This window comes from Chenopodium album, chromosome 18 (genome assembly GCF_948465745.1).
Source record: "Chenopodium album chromosome 18, dcCheAlbu1.1, whole genome shotgun sequence".
Lineage (NCBI taxonomy): Eukaryota > Viridiplantae > Streptophyta > Magnoliopsida > Caryophyllales > Amaranthaceae > Chenopodium > Chenopodium album.
The window spans coordinates 9,701,836-9,722,273 of record NC_137851.1 but is presented as its reverse complement, the minus strand read 5'-3'; the positions used below and the strand labels follow the sequence as shown (position 1 = coordinate 9,722,273).

Below are 20,438 nucleotides of genomic sequence, written 5' to 3'. Positions count from 1 at the left end.
GCTGAGTAGGTTGTCTTCATGGTCCAAGCAACTGCCCATTTCCATTCACCTTTTTTCTTTCTTCATCTCCAGCCTGCATCTACACAAACCACGAGTAATTGGGGGCTTGTTAGTACTCCCACCCGCCACACTTTGGGTAGGGCATGATTGGAGTTCTCTGTAGGATTCCTTGGAGAAGGCCAAGAATAGACTGCCGTCGTTGATATAGCTCTCCATTCCACCTAAATATCCATTATTGCATCAGGGTTTACCAGTCCTCCTTTAAATCTAACATGATTTCTATGAAGCCAAATAGCCCACATGGTTGCTGCAAATCCATGATTTTGGAGCTATCTTTCCTATCTTCCTCTTTGAACTTACACAAGAGACTTCCTAACCACTCATTATTCTGAATATTATGCGCAGAGTTTGGGTTTAGGCCTAGCACTGCTGCTGCCCAAATGTGCTAGGATATATCAAAATTCTGAGGAGATGTTCTGCTGTTTCTTCTTCCAAGCCACAGAGAGGGAAAGCAGGATATACCAATATCCCTCTTTTCCACAAATTGCTTGCTATCGGGATTGCATTATGAAGTATTTTCCAGGAAAACAATTTCCACTTTGGAATACTTCCCCATAGAGTTTTCCAAACACCCTCTGACTAAGAGGCAGGAGGATTCCTACTGTACAAGCTATGCCAATATAGAGCCTTTATAGAGGGATTCCCATCTTTGTAGAGCTCCACTCCTGCTGATCCTCCTTGTCTAATGTCTGGTGCAATGGCTAAGACTTCCTCCGCTGTATTCCTATCGAAGAGTCTCCAAATTAAAGAAGCTTTCCACATGCCATTCTCATTAATCAGCTCCCCCACTTAAACTGGGGCCACTTGGGTATGGTTCATGGTCACCAAGCCTTGTCCTATCCACCTGTCCGGTAAAATACGAGCTTCATTCCCTTGTCCAATGACCCATTTGAACCCTTGTTTGGCTTGTGAGAGTTAGTTATGCGGTCTAGTAGTAGTCTTTATTTTGTGGTTTATAGAATGTTTTTTTAAAAGTACTTGTAGTAAGGACGATTGATACTACTATTAGGCAATTGTTGAGAAGAATATGGGAAGCCAATTTCGAGTGTATCTCATCGGATAGCTCCTATGTATTTACAAAACATATAGGAGGGCAGAAATGTAAATTTGGCAAGCTTTTGGAAAAAGTTGACTCTATAGTGGTACATTATAATGTACAATTATGTACCATTATGCATGTGTAATGTATCATTAAAGTATAAGTTGTCTAAATAGTACTTTTTGTGTGCTATTATGCATGTAGTGGTATTTTTTACCATCCTATAGGTTGAATATTTTCCCCCAAAATACTTACCACCTGTTACCTATTATGCATGTAGTGGTACATTTTTCATCCTATATGTTTGCTAAACCAATAAAAGCTATGCGCTAAGGGTTAACCGCCTATTTCATAGTGATTTATAATGATTTGATGGTGTTTTTCTCTTTTGTATGTGTTAATGATGTGGAAATGATGTGAGGAGCTGACTTGGAGGGAATATTTTGCTCACAATCAGGGAGTTTGTGATTGGACTAATTCTTGTGTACTTAGAGTTATCTTGTGAAGACTTATTTTATACGGAGTACAATTTTAGGCAGCTTTTGAATAGGTTATTTGAGGCCAAATTATGTTGTTGATTGTTATTATATACAGAGTCTATATTAGGCAGCTTTTGAGTGGATTATTGGAAGCCAAATTATCATGGTGATGGTTATTATTGTATTTGTGTAATGAGTATAAAGTTGTGATTGATTGTAGATTGATAAATGAGGGAATGTTTTGCAACTAAGGGGTGATTTATTGTAGATGGACTTACACATGGAGTGATCTTGTTAAGGCTTGTTTTATAATAGGCAGCTTAAATTTTGTGAAGAATATAGGATGCTAGATTGATTTTTCGTTGATGGTTATTACTGTTGTGTTTGGGCTAGTCTAAATGACGAGGTGTTTACTGAAGTAGAGTAGAGGGAAAAAAAGTTGAATGGGTTGTGTTCTTGTGTACTCTGTATGACTTTGGTGGACTAAACCAGTTTTAGAAATATGCACACTGTACTCCTTGAAATTAATTTATTTTATCAATGCTGATATTTACTAAATAATTGAATTTTGTACATAATTATTTGAAACTTGTGTTTATCAAAATTATACTGTATATTTCTAAGCACTACTATTTTTATTTTTTTTATTTTTGTTTATTTCCTTTTTCTTTACTACCCTGCCTTTCCCTTGGACATTCAAATTTTTTTAAAAAGTATTTCTTTTTAGTCCTTGGACATTCAAAACAGTGTGAGTTTCAAAACTTCTATTGGTACCAAATCTTCTTATCCTCCCAAGGTAGCTTTCTCTTCCAAAGTTCTAATGGCGTATGCCATCAGCTTTGACATCAACTAGGAGTTTCAGATGTTTTGGCTTCGACAACTTGCTTGCCTTTCTCCCTTTTTGTATGCCTACCTTATCGCTACCAAATATTCCATACAATTCTTTAAAATATGCACTCTGCCACTCTGTATGTTTTAAGTTTTGTCTATCTTGGAGGAACCCATCCTCCAAGGATATCATGATAATCAATGTTATAATCTTGTAGGATCGAACGATCCAATATCACCTGAACGAGTGAACGATCCTAATCGCAAGCAGAATAACTGAGCAGGTAGGATCATACAAACGGAGGGAGTAAACCATGATAGGTGACGAACAATAAAACACATTATTGCCCCCATTATTCGTGGAACCAAACCTTCAAAAAAAAAAATGATGGTATGGATACTCACAAGTCACAAAAATTATCCAACAAAAAAAGATGTTTCATAAGCAGGCAAAAGGGTGGAGTGGAAATAGTGGAATAGCGTATTCTCGAGATGATGAATTTCTTCTAGAAAATGACTAGCCTACGTCTTAACTATAGCTAAAAAAATGGTTATTGACATTATTATTAAGGTTGTCATGATCAGAATTCCACTTTAGATTGAGAAAAGGGGTAGGATTAATTCGACAAAATTGAATCATATGATCCTACTAAATTGAAAAAAGGAATAATAAAGTGTTAGGACTATCCATTGCAAGGTATAGGACTTGAGTCTCATATCGGTCATATGGGTGGTTGATGTGGGATTTATGTAGGACAATGGGCTCTCCTTCCCTTGAGCTACCTTTTGGGGTGGCTCTCCTATTGTCCTATACTCCTATATCATAAAGTTGGTATTACGTCTCGAATGCACATTTTTTCAAGCAATAGTTCTTCACATAATATTTTTTTTTCTCGCATAATATTGATGTTACAAAGTTAAAGATATCTTCGCAAGAGTGACACAGATTTTGAAAAGAAGTTATTGTGTTCATTGAGTTGTGTTATTTTTCATACAATTGTAGTCGATTTTAACAAATTCTAGTTGATTCTGATTAATACACTGATCCTGATCATAAACAATCTAATTAAAAAGATCATGTACAATAGTAGGTTTTTTACAAAGTTATATAAAATTTATAGTGGGAGAGAAATAATGAAATAGTAGTGGTTTTAAACGAATTTAAGAAGTGTTAATGTGTTATACTCCGTAATTATTATTTTTTTTTTTGAAAGAATACTCCGTAATTATTATGAAACAAATGTAAAACGATTATTACCAATTCTTATTCCCATTTCACTAATAACCAAGAACAATTTTATTTTTATTTGAATTTTACCACCTACCACATCCAAAAACATTAATTTTTTTTCCACCAGATCTCCGATTACCTCATGACGTCATTGTATGTTCTCTTTCAAATGTTCAATTGCATTTTTTACAACATGAATATTGATTAGGATAAAGTATTAAGTAGCAAATTCAACATAATTCAATCTCACACGATGATAATCAAGTCAATAAACATGTATTAGTTATAAACTTATAATTTGTTGTTCTTCCTTTAGTTTATCTCAATTTTACCACCTACTTTATCTAAAAACATTAATTTTTTTCACCAGATTCCCGATTCTCTCATGACGTCATTGTACGTTATTCTCTTTCAAATGTTCAATTGCGTTTTTCACAACAAACATACATATTGAGTTGGGATAAAGTATTAAGTAGCCAATTCAACATAATTCAATCTCATACGAAGATAATCAAGTCAATAAACATGTATTAGTTATAATTTGTTGTTCTTCCTTTAGTTTATCTCTTTGGGAAATTTTTCAAAAAATTGATATAATTATCTAAATCTAACATTATTTACATTATTTTTATTAGAGAAACAAATGTCATTATTTACATTGATTAACTCAATAATGAACTAATATAGATGCTTAATTTAGAATTGTAAACTATAAGTTAGAAAAACGATAGAATTTAAGAAAATTATTAAAATACATATAAACCCTAATTCTTCATAGTACTCCATCCGTCCCTAAATGATAGTCCCTTATGACCTATTTTTAGTCACCTTGATAGTCCCATTTTTTTCCAAACACCATTAATATCAATTTTTTTTTATCAAAACTCCCTCCAATTGCAATAATATTCGAGAAAATTTAACTTTCACATGTAAATTTTGTTTTTCAATGTACTTTTATTACTTTTTCTCTCTACTAATTTACATACCCAATGTAAAATTTATCTTTTTAATGTAATTTTACTACTTTTATGTAAGTTTTTTAATTCCCGTGATTTTTTCCCATAAGGGATTATCATTTGGGGACGGAGGGAGTAATAATAAAGCATAAGTTTTAAACAATAATATCAATTTTAGTACTAATTGAAGACATAATATATGAAATTAATGCAAATTAGGGCCTATTCACATTTACTGAACTGAACTGATTGAAGCTGGACTAAAATAAACTAAACTGAACTGAACTGAACTAAGATGAAATGAATATTTTAAAAGAGAAGAAAATTAGGAGCTGAACTGAACTGAACTGATTGGAGTTGAATTGAACTGAACTGAACTGAACTGAACTGATTGAAGCTGAAATGAACTAAAATTAAGTAAATGTGAACAGACTCTTAGACCTTCAATTTTGTAATATTTTGACCTTTATTCACCCGGAAATAAAATAGCCGAGATGTTTACCATATTCCCTAATACCCTCTGGGAGTCCAATTGGGTCGGTGGAACCATCCTATATGCCCTTAAACGGTCATTTTACCCGTTCACAACTTGAAGTGATTTCGTAAACTCAAGCTTACCACGGACGTTTATGACAACATATAAAGATCATATAAGGTTTCAAACGGCATTATATGACATCGAGATGTATCCCTTAGGGTCTTAAGGCTTTTTGTCACCGGGCCCCTAAACCTCAAAATTTCCTCAAAAAGCGTGGATTATAGCCTTCAATTTTGTAATTTTTTGACCTTTTTTCGCTCGGAAATAAAAATTGCCGAGATGTTTACCATAGTCTCTAATACCCTCCGAGAGTCCAATTGGGTTGGTGGAACCATCCAATATACCCTTAAACGATCATTTTACCCGTTCACAACTTGTAGTGATCTCGTAAAGTCAACCCTACCTCGTACGTTTATGACAACAAATAATGATCATATATGGTTTCAAACAGCATTATATGACCCCAAGATGTATCCCCTAGCGTCTCAACACTTTTCGCCACCAGACCTCGAATCCTCAAAATTTCTTCAAAAAAGATGGATTATAGCCTTCAATTTTGTAATTTTTTGACTTTTTTTCGTCCGGCCCGGAAATAATAATTGCCGAGATGTATACCTTGGTCTCTAATACCCTCCAGGAGTCCAATTGGGTCGGTTGAACCATCCAATATACCCTTAAACAGTCATTTTACCCGTTCTCAACTTGTAGTGATTTCGTAAACTCAAGCCTACCACGGACGTTTATGACAACATATAAAGATCATATAAGGTTTCATACGGCATTATATGACACCGAGATGTATCCCATAGGGTCTTAAGGCTTTTCGCCACCGGGCCCCTAAACCTAAAAATTTCCTCAAAAAGCGTGGATTATACCCTTCAATTTTATAATTTTTTGAACTATTTTCGCACGGAAATAAAAATTGCCGAAATGTTAATCATGGTCCCCAATACCCTCCGTGAGTCCAATTGGGTCGGTGGAACCATCCAATATACCCTTAAACGGTCATTTTACCCGTTCACGACTTGTAGTGATCTCGTAAAGTCAACCCTACCACGTATGTTTATGACAACAAATAATAATCATATATGGTTTCAAACAGCATTATATGACCCCAAGATGTATCCCCTAGCGTCTCAACACTTTTCACCACCAGACCTCGAATCCTCAAAAAAGATGGATTATAGCCTTCAATTTTGTAATTTTTTGACTTTTTTTCGTCCGGCTCGGAAATAATAATTGCCGAGATGTTTATCTTGGTCCCTAATACCCTCCAAGAGTCCAATTGGGTCGGTTGAACCATCCAATATACCCTTAAACAGTCATTTTACCCGTTCTCAACTTGTAGTGATTTCGTAAACTCAAGCCTACCACGGACGTTTATGACAACATATAAAGATCATATAAGGTTTCAAACGGCATTATATAACACTAAGATGTATCCTATAGGGTCTTAAGGCTTTTCGCCACCAGACCCCTAAACCTCAAAATTTCCTCAAAAAGCGTGGATTATACCCTTCAATTTTGTAATTTTTTGAACAGTTTTCGCACGGAAATAAAAATTTCTGAGATGTTAATCATGGTCCCTAATATCCTCCGTGAGTCTAATTAGGTCAATGGAACTATCCAATATGCCCTTAAACGGTCTTTTTACCTGTTCACCACTTGTAGTGATTTCGTAAACACAAACTACCACAGACGTTTATGACAACCTATAATGATCATATAAGGTTTCAAACAGCATTATATGACCCTGAGATGTATCCCTTAGGGTCTTAAGGCTTTTTGTCACCAGGCCCCTAAACCTCAAAATTTCCTCAAAAAGCGTGGATTATATAATCTTTAATTTTGTAATTTTTTCACCTTTTTTCGCCTGGAAAAAAAATTGTCGAGATGTTTACCATGGTCTCTAATACCCTCCAGGAGTCCAATTGGGTCGGTGGAACCATCCAATATGCCCTTAAATGGTCATTTTACCCGTTTACAAGTTGTAGTGATTTCGTATACTCAAGCCTACCACAAACGTTTATGACAACATATAATGATCATATATAGTTTCAACGGCATTATATGACCACGAGATGTATCCATTATGATCTCATGGCTTTTCTCCACCGGGTCCCGACACTTTAAAATTTCCTCAAAAAGCTTGGATTATAGCCTTCAATTTTGTAATTTTTAAGCCTTTTCCTCCCGGAAACAAATATTGCTGAGATGTTTACCATGGCCCCTAATATCTTCCGGGAGTCCAATTGGCTGGGTCGGTGGAACCATCCAATATGCCCTTAAACGGTCATTTTACCTGTTCACAACTTATAATGATTTCGTAAACTCGAGCCTACTACGGACGTTTATGACAACATATAATTATCATATATGGTTTGAAACGGCATTATATGACCTTGAGATGTATCCCTTAGGGTCTCAAGTCTTTTCGCCACCGGGCCCGACACCACAAAATTTCCTTAAAAAATGTGGATTATAGCCTTTAATTTTGTAATTTTTTGACCTTTTTTCGCCCGGAAATAAAAATTGTCAAGATGTTTACCATGATCCCTAATACCCTCCGGGAGTCCAATTGGATCGGTGGAACCATCAAATATGCCCTTAAACGGTCATTTTACCTGTTCACAACTTGTAGTGATTTCGTAAACGAACTCAAGTCTACCACGGACGTTTATGACAACATATAATGATCATATATGGTTTCAAACGACATTATATGAACCCGAGATGTATCCCTTAGGGTCTCAAGGCTTTTCGCCACCTGGCCCTTACAGGCTGACACCTCAAAATTTCCTCAAAAAGCGTGGATTATAGCATTCAATTTTGTAATTTTTTGACCATTTTTCGCACGGAAATAAGAATTGCCAAGATGTTTACCATGGTCCCCAATATCCGTTGGGAGTCCAATTGGGTAGGCGGAACCATCCAATATGCCTTTAAACAGTCATTTTACCTGTTTAGAACTTGCAGTGATTTCGTAAACTCAAGCCTACCGCGGACGTTTATGACAACATATAATGATCATATATGGTTTCAAACGACATTATATGACTCCGAAATGTATCCGTTAGGTTCTCAAGGCTTTTCACCACCGGGCCCCGAAACCTCAAAATTTCCTCATATATAAAGCGTGGATTATAGCCTTCAATTTCTTAATTTTTTGACCTTTTTTCGCCCGGAAATAAAAATTGCTGAAATATTTACCATGGTCCCTAATACCCTTCGGGAGTTCAATTGGGTTAGTGGAACCATCCATAATATATGAAATTAATGCAAATTAGACCCAAATTCAAATTAATTACTGGAATGAAGAACACCATCATATAATTAAGCCTAATTTTATAAATTAGGTTACCAATTTTTTGTTTTAATTGTATAATTTGAATTTGCAATTAAAAAACCTGAACAACAAAAGGTATAATAATGAAGGAAAAATATATTGTTTGACCTAGAATGACGTCATATAGATGACTTTGGGCAATTTGGTGGGAATATTTAGCTTGTTTGGTTGACATTGTAAAATGGGGAATTGAAAATTTATGAAAATTGATAAATATAAAAATTTATGTAAATTGATAAAATGTGTAGTTATTTAGTTGGCGCAAAAAGAAAATTAAAAATGGGGGACGTGAGAATTCAAGGTAATTTTATTTTCCACAAATCATGGGAAGTAAATACCCTAAATCCCTTGGTAAACAAAATTATGGGAATTTCAATTTCATTAAGGAATTTATTTCCCATGAAATATAAATTCTTATGGGAATTAAATTCTCAATCATACAATACGTTAATATTTTTGAAAATCGTATGTGGTAAATTTTTTTTTTTTAAAAAAAAAAACGTTAAAAACAATAGATGAACAAGGTGGTTATTTCTAAACAACTTTTGTATGTGGCCAGCTAAAACACGAGTAATTCTTGACCGACAAAGTAAATCACCGTAACCAAGTAACTCCTAACTGAGTAACCCATGAGTGAGTAACTCCTAATTGAGTGAGTAACCCATGATCGACTGAGTAATCCCTAACCAAATAACCCCGACCATTTTTTTTTATAAAAAAAAAAAAATGAAAATGAAAATTTGTGGAAAAAAAAAAAAAAAAAAAAAAAAAAAAAAAATGGAATGTAGAGGATTATGAACGAGTTGGGCCTTGATGCATTAGGGTTTATACAGTTCCCAAATTTCATCTATATAATTCGACGCCGTTTTTCACTATCAACACCCACTCATCTCATCTTCCTCCTTTCTATCTCGCATCTAAATTGCTCAATTATTAACAGCAACTTCTACAAAACTTCCCCATTTTATTGTTATTTATATAATCTTCTCAAAACCAAAAACCCATCTTTGATTTTCAGGTATCTTCTTAATTATCAAATCGTTGTTTTTTATGATTTTGATTCAAAAAATTGTGATTTAGGGTAAAAAATTTGGCATATTTCAGACACGGGTATTAGTTAAAGTTCAATAATTATATACCTTTTGCACGGTGCCAATACTTATGCTATTCATCACGATTGGAGGGAATTTCTTTTATTTTTCTCTATAATTTCCCTTCAAATTTAAACTAGCTATATTAATCTTGTTTTTATTTCATATTTAATTTCCAAAATTTCCCAGAAAAATTATTAATTGTTATCTTTATTTTATGAATGAAATTGATTGAAGAAGAAAGATTTATTACACGGCTCCTTCAAAGAGTCAGCAGCATATGCCAATTTAATGGTTAAATTGACTGCCGCTAGGAGCCAATATTAAAACTAGTCAAATTTTTGTCATTTGCTTGAAATTATATATTGTTTCATGCTTCAATTATTTGCCTAAATTTACCACATTTAAATCAAATTTTGCCTTAATTATTGTAATTTAGAGTTTATTAGAAGTGTTAAATTTGAATGTATTGATGGTATAATAAGGACATTATTGCCTCTAAAGAGTAGCCTTATGAATGAATTATGGTTTCATATTGGTTTAGTTAAGGGGCATAAATTAATTTGGGTCAAATGTTATATTTGATCCTTATTATGCCAAGGCCTTTTTGAGGGGACTATTGTTTTTCATTATTGATTGTCCTCCAAGCAGCCTTGGACATTTATGTTAAATGTCCGAGCTCGTCTTGATTTGTTTCGTGTTATATTACCTCCGTTTCTTTTTATTTGCAACGATTGGTGTCTCGTATAAAATACCCTTTTGTTGCAAATAAAAAGAAATAGAGATGTTATGTAAGATTTGTTTTTGTTATGTGTTATAGTAGATGTATACTTAGCCTTCGAATAACGGAATGGTTGGTCAAGAACCATTTGGTTCAGACAGAGGCTTAGATTAAAATTGGGATTATATCCCTCGAATCGAATGAATCATTTTATGACAAGGAATGTGTTAATTGCCTCATTCCTTTCACCTTGATGTCTTCGGACATTTGTTACAAGTATTTGGTAGTTGTCTATTGAGAAATCTTTTGTTAATGATCAGTGATGAGGCCTTAACATATAAGATGGTCCGACTATGTGTCGGATCTTCGATGCAATACTCTTGTTAACGCTTGGCTTCTGAGATAAACTATTAACTTTAAACAAATTGAAGTAATGTTTGATGAACTTAAAACACTAGAAAGATCGAATTTTGAGTTTGGAGAGGAGGGATAGTTATGTCTGACTATTGTGCAATATCAGATGTTTTTATTCCCTTTGACATTAGTTTCTTCTCCGAAAATGATAGCTGCAGGATTTAATGCTTGTACACCATTCATTGTGGTTAGCGAGTTTGGCTTTTCTGTGACATGTCTTCTACTAATGCTGTGTTTAAGTTGATGTTTAGTTTTGTTAGTTTGTATCTTTTTTATGATGCAGGTCCAAGGTTGGTTCTTGCTTTCTTGAGCAGGCGAAGTCTTTTAGTTTTGTTGCAGTTATACAATTGTACTAGTTGATGCTTTGTAGTTTGTACTAAACTATATTGAAATGAAATAAAAGGAGAACTTTTTTGCCATTTGATATATTTGCAGCAATGTTTTGGTATTTTTTTGCTGTTGTACCCAAATTTTGAATAGATGTAACAGGTTTGATTATAAGAAATTATAGTTTATGACTTTTGTAATCTGTACTGTCAAGCAGTACCATTGTGCTGAAACTCGTATGTGGCCAGTTGTGCAAGTACAATGAACATCCTCATTAGGTTAAGTGCCACATAACTGAAACTTGGTACATGGTAGAACACTAGAACGGTAGAACCTATTGATGATCACATGACTATCGTCTTTGAGTGTTATTTTAAAATAAAGAGAAAGACCCTATCCGTATCTCAATCAGTACGATTTTTTTGGTCCGATATTTGCGGTCACACTTTAGAGCAATTAGTATTATATACTAATTTTAGGTTATTTTGTTTAAAACCTTGTGTTATTTTGCTAAAATAATATAAATTGAAATAATAAGATGTTCAAGAGTAGCATATAATTTGCGCTTTAAGAGTGAGGGGAAAGGGTAAGGGATCCCCACCCTCAAAGTGTCCCTAGTGGGGATTGAACCCCCAACCTCAAGGTTGGAAGGTGACAATCTCACCACTGGAACAAGCTTAGCTTGGTGGGTGTTTTGAGTGTTGGGAGCCTCTATGGCTGTGTGTTGGCTCCCATTGAGTACGAATGTACGATATTATTTCATATCTCGTCACTTACAGTCTAGTCTAGGTGTGCTGTGGGTCCAAGGCCTTTTGTAGTCATCTTTTTCTCACTCAAGTTGGAGGGCCTCTGCTACCTATTCTTTCACAATTCTGTTCAATATGAGAGGTTTTTGGGGCTGTGAATTGTAGCCTTCAGTTGGGTTCACCAAAGGGCTAATTTGAACTTAGTGAAGCAAAGCTGTTTATTTACAAACCCGCTTTGTGGGCATCCCTCATTTGCTGCATACAGCATACTTGTGAACCATTAACTTTCTTAGGGTTTGATGAGGCCTTTCGACACCATCCAGTGTTCTTGCTAGTACCAAGGTTTTGCTAGAGAACCTTAGGGTGACCTTAAGACCGTGCCATTACCTTGCTCACTTCAGTTTTTAGGAGGGTCTTAAACGCACGAGTAATAGCTTTCAAAGTTGGATTCTCCAAGGGCTCAAAGTAATTAAGAATATAAGATGGATTTTGAATGGATCGTTTTCAAAAATAGCTTTTGAAAAACAAAAACATTAATGGGGTGAGAGAGGCTCGAACTCTCGACCTCAGGATCACTCAACATAGCTATGAGACCTACGCGCTAGCCAACTGCGCCACCACCCCATTTTTTGATGTGTACTTAGTTTTTAGCATTATATAGAAAGCAATTCTCCAATTTATTATCAATTTATTGCTGAAATTCTAAGGGGGTTGTTATTCGACGCCCGCAAATTACTCAAATCGCCCGCAAATTATGAATGAATTTACGTTATTACCCCCAATCTCTAACTTAACCTCTTTCTCTCTCCTCACTTAAAATCACCACCACCACCACCCAACACCACCACCGCCACTGCCACCGACGTAAAACAACATCCACCACTTTAAATCACCACCACCACCGCTTTATTTTTTTTCGCCGGCAAAGTAGACGAACCGTCCTGTCTAGGCGGTTCAACCATGGTCAAACAGCCTAGGGAAAACGATTTGACCGTGGTCAAACCGCCCAGGCTAGGCGGTTCGACCGTGGTCAAAACGCCCAGGCTAGGCGGTTCAACCATGGTCAAACCGTATTGCCTGGGCGGTTTGACCACGGTCAAACCGCTCAGGCAATACGGTTTGACCATGGTTGAACCGCCTAGCCTGGGCGTTTTGACCATGGTCGAACCGTATTGCCTGAGCGGTTTGACCATGGTCAAATCGCTTTTTTAGGGCGGTTGGAGCATTTTCCGGCAAAAAAAAATTATTTAGTCATCCGCAGTGGAGATGCGACATTTGGGGGGTGGTTATTGGGCGGCGGTGGACTGTGGTGGGGGTGGTTGTTGGGTGGTGGTGGACAGTGGTGAGGGTGGTTATTAGGCGGAGGTGGGCAGTAGTGGCAGTTGTTTGGCGGTTTGGCACTAGGGGTAACATTGTAATTTCATTCATTAAATGCGGGCGATGTGATAAATTTGTGGGCGTCGTTTAGCGATTCACAATTCTAATTCTTTACAATTCTTAGTGTATCTCTCCTTTATATCACAGCATATGCCCCGTGAAAAAAAAAAAAAAAAAAAATCATCACATATGCATCTCTACTACATGTTAATGCCGTGATTTTATCAATAAGGGGATTCATATTATTTTTGACTTTTGGTCAATCCCTCTCAGATTACGGAAAAAAATGATGTTAAAAAAATATAAAAAAACCTCGACCTTGATTTTAGTTCAAGAATATCTGGTTAATAACATTTACAAGGGACTTTACATCATTGTTTATAATAAACTGTAGCTCAATAAGCAAGAATGTAGATTTATCATATGCATGATACATTCAAGTGTGTAATACTAATAGGCATCATCTTGAACTGAGCTACAAAAATAACATGAACTACGAATCCACGACTATTCAAAGTTTGTTAGTCTTCAATGTATCCCTTAAAGATCCACGACTATTAAGCATTTTTTTTTTTTTTTTTTTGAGAGAAAGACGACTATTAAGCATTTCGAAATTGCATTTGAATCAATAGCCAAGCCAGGAAAAATTGTGAAACAAAACTGCATCAAAATTGCTTGTACAGATGTCAAATGTGTTCTACTGGGTTTGACAAACAGAATGCAAAGGTGGATCACACTGTTTGAAAATTTTCTACTAAGAACAGAACAATCATAAATCAAATTCCTAGAAGTATGATCTTAAAAGCAACAAGAACAATCAAAAGGGCATTCTCCAGTGTTACCACCATCTTGACTGTTAAGTCTCAGCTCTTCTTCCGAGTAAATAGCAAGTCCGTCATTTGTTCTCCTTCTAGGCTTGGAGTCAGGGTTCAAAGCTTCATTTTCTTTTAGGCTCCTCTTCATCTTTTTCTTTATTTTCTTCGATTTTTCATTTGTGTTGCTAGTTTTTTCAGCCTTCTCTTGCTCAGCCTTCTTCCTCTTTGCGCTTGCAAAGATACTATCAATTTCATCGGCCTTCTTTGAACCAACAGATGGTTTTTCTTGTTGAGCATCAGGTTTTTTTGGAGCATTGGATGCCTTTGAAGACTTCTTTTTAGGCATATCAGTTTCGTCGGCCTTTTTTGAGTTAGCAGATAGTTTTACTAGTTGCATATCAGGTTCTTCTTTTGGAGCATTGGACGCCTTTGAAGACTTCTTTTTAGGCATTTTCTACAGTTGGGTGCTGTATGTAGTAGATTATCAATCAACTATCCTGAAATTCCACAGGTATTAAATGCAGAATGGTAAACAGAAACCATAGTATCGCAATGCAATAGATGATGATACATCATACAGCATATAAGTGCTAAAATTTCATCCAGAGAAAAGAAGAGGGGTTAGGAATGGTGTCTCCGATGCAACATGTGTATTCATTAGAGTGAAAGGAAAGTCAAGCTCATTTTTTGACACTACAAAGGACTATTTCACAGCCCCCTCCCTTGCCTACCAACAATTGCATCAGCTATACAAATAAATCAAACCAGCTAATTGTTCTTAACTAGTAATCTAGCATACACTACCAAAATACAATATACAAAAGGTATAGACAACAGGTACAACTAAAGTTCCAGAGTTCATAAATACACGTCGGTGTAGAGTTCAGATATTGCTCTAAAGCTCTTGGAAACAAATGAAGCTATGCAGACTTGCAAGGAAGCAAAGTGAGCGAGCGCGCAATGATCAAATGCTAAGGTTTCTAACAACTTGACTACAGTATACCTTAACGATCTGTTTGGTTGGCAGTCATAAATCAAAAAAATGGAAATGAATTTGTGGTAATCATTGGCAAAAACACTCTGTGTTATTTCAATTTTAAACTTCAACCCAAATGCCAAATACACAATTCCAACATTTCAATTTAAAACTTCAACCATATGCCAAATACACAAATCCAACAAATTTGCCTCAAAAATTCAAAAGCTTTTTCCACCCTCATATATAAACATTAAGGGGGCGTTTGGTTAGTGTATTTCTTGGATTGAAACGGATTCAATTAAACCAATTTCGTTAACGTGTGTTTGGTTTGAAGGCATGGAAACAATTGCCATTACCTAAGGATACTCCTCATTTGTTACCTCTAAAAAAGTCGGGGTAACACATACCCTTACCCTCCTCTTAACAAATACTCTTTCTATAACCAAACAAATGAAACGGTAATAGCTAAATGATTACTTTCCCCCCTTTTAGTTGTTTCATTTCCACTCCGTTTCCATTTTCCGAACTCAACGCCCTCTAAGAGGGATTCATTAAGGAACTATAATTACGAGCCAAGCCCGATCGACTCGAGCTCAATAGGATTTTAAGCAGGCTCAATTCGAGATGCATCAAATTTCAAACTCAGCACGATAATCAATAACATTTTTAGTTCAGTTCGTGGGTTCGATTAGGGTCGAAATATGCAACACATTAGCAAGTTTAATTTGAATAAAGTATCAAATTAGGCTAAAAAATACATGAACCCTAATTGACAATGCAGACAATTGAATTAACGATAGTGTGAAAAAAACCTAGAATATGAAAAATCATCTTACCTCAGAGTCCGCTTTAATGGAGGCGAGAAAGGTCGGAAGCCACTTCAATGGGGAATTCAAAGTACGGCGGTACGCTTCAATGGAGGAGAGAGGGTGAGTGTGACAGAGAAGTGCAGCGTATGATATAAGGGAAAATATAAGTGAAAGTCTACAAGCCTCCAACCGAGGAAATATCAAAACAGGAAAAAGTTTTTTTTTTTTTTTGAAAGGATGTTATTTTTATTGGTAACCCATTGACTTTTATACTATTTAAATTATATAGGATACTTCACTTTGACTAGTTTTTAACTTTTGATGAGAAAAAATTTATTCTAATGTGAGATTTTGTAACATTCATCTCGATTTATACCTCAAAAATGATGTCGATGGATAACCTTTGTTGGGAAAAAAAAAGTTCTCCAAAAGTCAAATTTGAAGATTATAATACACGAATTCGGACCAATTTCGGAGCTTTTGCAATCCGATGTTGAAAAGAAACATAAGGAATATATCTCATGGTCATATAATGTGGTTTTGAACCATATACAGTAATTACTCAATCACATAAAGACATGCGGTAGTCTTTAGCCAATAAAAGGACAAGTACACTAAAATAGCTATGTTGACGGCTTAAGTGGATGGTTCCAACTTTCAACTAGTCAAATAGCCTCTCGAAATATTGTGAGATCAATGAAGAGTACCATGACCATTTTCCTTTTCGGGTTTTTTAAAAAAGAAAAAAAAAAAAAAAAGGTTATTAATTAATAATTATACATAGTTATACACTTTTGGACAAAGTCTCCGGAATCGCTGGTGAAAAAACAAAGAAATGTTGGGGAATATCTTGGGATTATGTAATGTAGTTGGAATTTGATGAGTTAATTAAGAGAGGGACATTTACGGGTAAAGTGGATGACTGCAACTATTCAAATGGTAACGTTGGGTGCATGGGAAGAGCCCCAATCACTTTTTCCTTCCGTTGTTTGTAACCATATTTGAGCACGGGTCGGTTATGTAAAGGCTCGTTGTGACCTTGAGTTAATGAAAGGAGATATAGGTTTTAAACGGGCAAATTGGCAATTTAAAGACAAAGTGGACAGTTTCAACCACACAAATGGACTCCTGTGGTGTCTTGGCATCTATGGCAAACACCCGAACTTGTTACATTTCCGATTTCACAAAAGTAAAAAATTGTCCAAAATTAAAGGCTATATCCACAGTGTTAGGCTAACTTTGGAAAATTCGACCAAAATTGAAGTGGATGCGTGAGATGCAGGCCCGTAGAAGAGCAAGTGCAAGGTGCCCCCTTGCACAGGGCCTCCAAATTTAAAGGGGCCCATTTTTTTTTTTTTTTTTTTATCTATTCTATTTTTTAAAAAAATAAAAAATAAAAAAATCCGTTAGGTCTCCTTGTTGATCACGCTCATTATTTTCCTCTTTTTATTCAAACTTCCATATTAATTTATACAATTTTCCAAATTCCTCCATCAATTTAATTTAGTATTATCATAATTACATCAGTTAATTCCATGGAATATTGTATTTCCTATTTCTCCATTCAAGGATTTTTCTTCAAACGATTTTTCTTCCATAGCAATAAGCAATTAATTTTGATTTTTCCATAACTATTCTTATCAAACGGTGGGTTATCTTCCATCATTCTTCAATCGTCTATTCATCTAACAATCAAACAAAAACGAATTGAAGCAATTAATTTTACTGCTTTGCACATTGATTAAAGGTAAATTTTTGATGTTATATATATATATATATATATATATATATATATATATATATATATTTTGATAATGTCAATGGAAGCAATATTTTGTTTTTATAAGGGTCTGCTAGTTATTAATTCTTCTAAGGGCATGTTTATATTGATGGCTGCTATTTTTTGCTTTGGCCTTTGGGTTAGAATGTTAGATTGTACATCGTATATCTGTTAAAATCTTGATTGTTGTACGGGTCTAGTATAATTGTAATCATTGTATATGTTACACTATTATTATAATTATGATAGTATTATACCGTATTGGGTATAATCTTTTCATCTATTGCATATGGTCAATTTCATTGTTACATCATCTATAACTTTATACTAAAGGCGAAACTAGGTTTGACACATGTCATTTCCTGGTTAAAAATTTTCCCTCCAAAAGTTTTTTTTTTTTTTATTTTTTTGGCCAAAGCTTCTTAGAGAAGTTTTTAATATAAACTATACAATAATAATTCACTTCCCATTTGATAAGTACAGTATATCTTATTTATATATGCAATAATAGGTTTTCTATCTATAACTTTGTAACGTAATTCATAGTTATTTTTATTAGTCGTGCATATATTTTTCTCTCTGTTTTCTTTAGTGTGATAAATTTTTATTTTTATTTTTTATTTTGTTTGTAATTACAAAACTTTCATCCTATTTTGCAATTAGGTATAATATTTTTTATAATTAAATAGTAGTATTAAACTAATGATAAGTATTTAAAATTACCGTGCATGGCACGAGACTTAACCTAGTTGTTATATAAAAGCATTCACAATTTGTAATTTATATGTAGGGAAATTGTGTATTGCCTAAATTACACATGAAAATAATTATATAATTTTCACATTATTAAGGGCCTCTTTTTCGATTTGGAACAGGGCCCCCAAAATCATTGCTACGGCCCTGGTGAGATGACCTTTGAGTTCATTTGAGTTGGGTTTGATTCGTTTGAACTATAAGAATCCTACCAATTTGTTTATAAAATCTAAAGAAGAGTTTGGTTCAGCTATGTAGTTGTTTTGTCTTGTAAAAACAAACAACTATGTAGCTGTTTCGGAATTTTGTTGTATTGGTAGTGAAAAGCTCCAAGAGATGGTTCCAATATCATTCATTGGTATTGTTGATGATTCCCAAAATTAATGCTATAACTCTCCATTGTGGTATTAATATAAAATAAATTGATCGAGAAAGTATAAATTTGGAAGTTTTTGACAAAAATTCACGAGTCAATTAGATTTCTAATACATAATAATAATTCTTTATCTTTCTACTTAATTTTCTTTTATACAGCCTTAAGGAGTTAAGGGTCATTATCCTAAAATGTTTGAAGAATGTAAAAACTTATATCCTATTTTAAAACAAAAGGCTTATCTTAGTTTTCACTTGCAAGTGTACATAATTGCTTCACACTCTATATGAAATATAATTGAGATAGTCTCATATAAGATTTTGTAATTTTCCTACTTAGCTAATTAATTTTAGGTAATATGTGGGTTTTTTAGATATAAATGCTTAAATTTTGGCGTCGTAATTTGTGGGTAAATGAAGACAAATATTTAGGAAGGGAGGGGGTGTGGATGGATTAGTGTTGGAATATATAATCACTCCTTCATACACAATAGAGAGATACATTGAGAAGAGATGAAATATTGATTAATGTTAAAGATTTTTTTTAATCAAGATAATGAGAAGTTACAAATTATGTAACCTTTCTATTTAGACTTGTACAGAGTAGTATTAATCAAATGTGCCTTAATATAGATTAAAAGATAAAGAAGAAAATGCTGGCTTTTGTTGGCAAATTTATTTGTCTTAATTATTTCGAAATTTCTAGCTATAATCCAATCCAATCCAATCTAAAAAAAGCCAAATATAGTGCATTATTTCCAATATTTATTCTCCACATCTTCCACCCCAAATTTCTCTTTGATCCTCCATCTTCTTCATTAACATATTCTTGCCTCAAAAAGGGTTCTACATTTTATCAACACAAGTAGTTGATAACATCCTTTTAACTAAAGAACCTTTCAAAGGGGACGGGGGATCGGCCATAACTCCGTATTTTTGGCCTTCCCCCAACGAACGAAGGTGATTTTCGTAAGGTGAAACATGACATCCATCCTTAGTAACTTGTGTTGTGGTTGTATATGTGGATCATATGATGATGACGACGATTCCTTCCACGCAAATGGAAATGTGCAACATATTCTCACGCTTGATGCTTGGGAGGAGACGTTGAACCTAAAAGGCAAGATTATTATAGCATGTTTTAAGGCATCATGGTGCGGACCTTGTAGGGTAATTGCACCCTTTTATGGTGACTTGTCTCGAAAATATGCTTCTTCCTTGTTCGTTAGCATTGATGTCGACGATGTGCCTGACCTAAGTGATGCATTTAATATTCAAGCCACACCAGTTTTTTTCTTTTTTATGGATAGACAGGAGCTTGATATGATGGTTGGTTCAAATAAAGCAGACTTACAAAAGAAGGTAGCTTCTGTCATTGAGTTATATGGTCAAGAATTTTAACATATCATGTATATCACTCTGTAATTTCACCTATACTTAATGTTATAGTAGTCATTTTTTTGCTCCATTAGCTTGTTTGTTTGTAATTTCGGTAAATTTATCAGGCGAGGATGATGCATTATTCATATATCACTTATTCATTATAGACATTTGCATAAGCTCAAGGCAAAAAAAATGGCTATATGCCTGTAATTGTATTATGCAATCATTAAGTTCATACGTCGTACTCACTTAGAGGCTCCATTTCATAATAGTAGACACTTTCCCTAAGAGGCCCCTACAAGTTACTTTTGAATCATTTTCTAACTGTGAAAAGCAAACTATCTACTAGTATTAAACTGAAACGAGTATTAAATAAACCCTAAACACAAGTTGT

The 20,438-nt window shown here is 34.6% G+C and overlaps 1 protein-coding gene, 5 non-coding genes and 1 pseudogene across 6 annotated transcripts; 5 read left to right on the top strand and 2 right to left on the bottom strand.

Moving 5' to 3' along the window:
• The first annotated feature begins 10,101 nt into the window (after nt 1-10,101).
• On the top strand, nt 10,102-10,231 carry LOC145593359 (small nucleolar RNA U19). Its single transcript, XR_014102701.1, has one exon. It is a non-coding gene; the product is annotated as a small nucleolar RNA U19 (small nucleolar RNA).
• A 168-nt stretch (nt 10,232-10,399) lies between these two features.
• LOC145593376 (small nucleolar RNA snoR138) lies at nt 10,400-10,477 on the top strand. Its single transcript, XR_014102714.1, has one exon. It is a non-coding gene; the product is annotated as a small nucleolar RNA snoR138 (small nucleolar RNA).
• A 125-nt stretch (nt 10,478-10,602) lies between these two features.
• Nucleotides 10,603-10,695, top strand: LOC145593347 (small nucleolar RNA R24). Its single transcript, XR_014102690.1, has one exon. It is a non-coding gene; the product is annotated as a small nucleolar RNA R24 (small nucleolar RNA).
• Nucleotides 10,696-10,797: 102 nt separating this feature from the next.
• Nucleotides 10,798-10,920, top strand: LOC145593353 (small nucleolar RNA snoR98). Its single transcript, XR_014102696.1, has one exon. It is a non-coding gene; the product is annotated as a small nucleolar RNA snoR98 (small nucleolar RNA).
• Nucleotides 10,921-12,313: 1,393 nt separating this feature from the next.
• TRNAM-CAU (transfer RNA methionine (anticodon CAU)) lies at nt 12,314-12,400 on the bottom strand. The gene is given in 2 exon segments: nt 12,314-12,349; nt 12,363-12,400. It is a non-coding gene; the product is annotated as a tRNA-Met (tRNA).
• A 1,419-nt stretch (nt 12,401-13,819) lies between these two features.
• Nucleotides 13,820-15,918, bottom strand: LOC145593027 (uncharacterized). Its single transcript, XM_081649537.1, has 2 exons — nt 15,784-15,918; nt 13,820-14,465 (listed from the first exon to the last, which is right to left on the bottom strand). Exon 2 carries the CDS (start codon nt 14,417-14,419, stop codon nt 13,952-13,954), a length of 468 nt encoding a protein of 155 aa, XP_081505663.1. The 5' UTR covers nt 14,420-14,465; nt 15,784-15,918; the 3' UTR covers nt 13,820-13,951.
• Nucleotides 15,919-19,642: 3,724 nt separating this feature from the next.
• Nucleotides 19,643-20,062, top strand: LOC145591767 (thioredoxin H9 pseudogene; annotated as a pseudogene).
• The last annotated feature ends 376 nt before the right edge of the window (nt 20,063-20,438 follow it).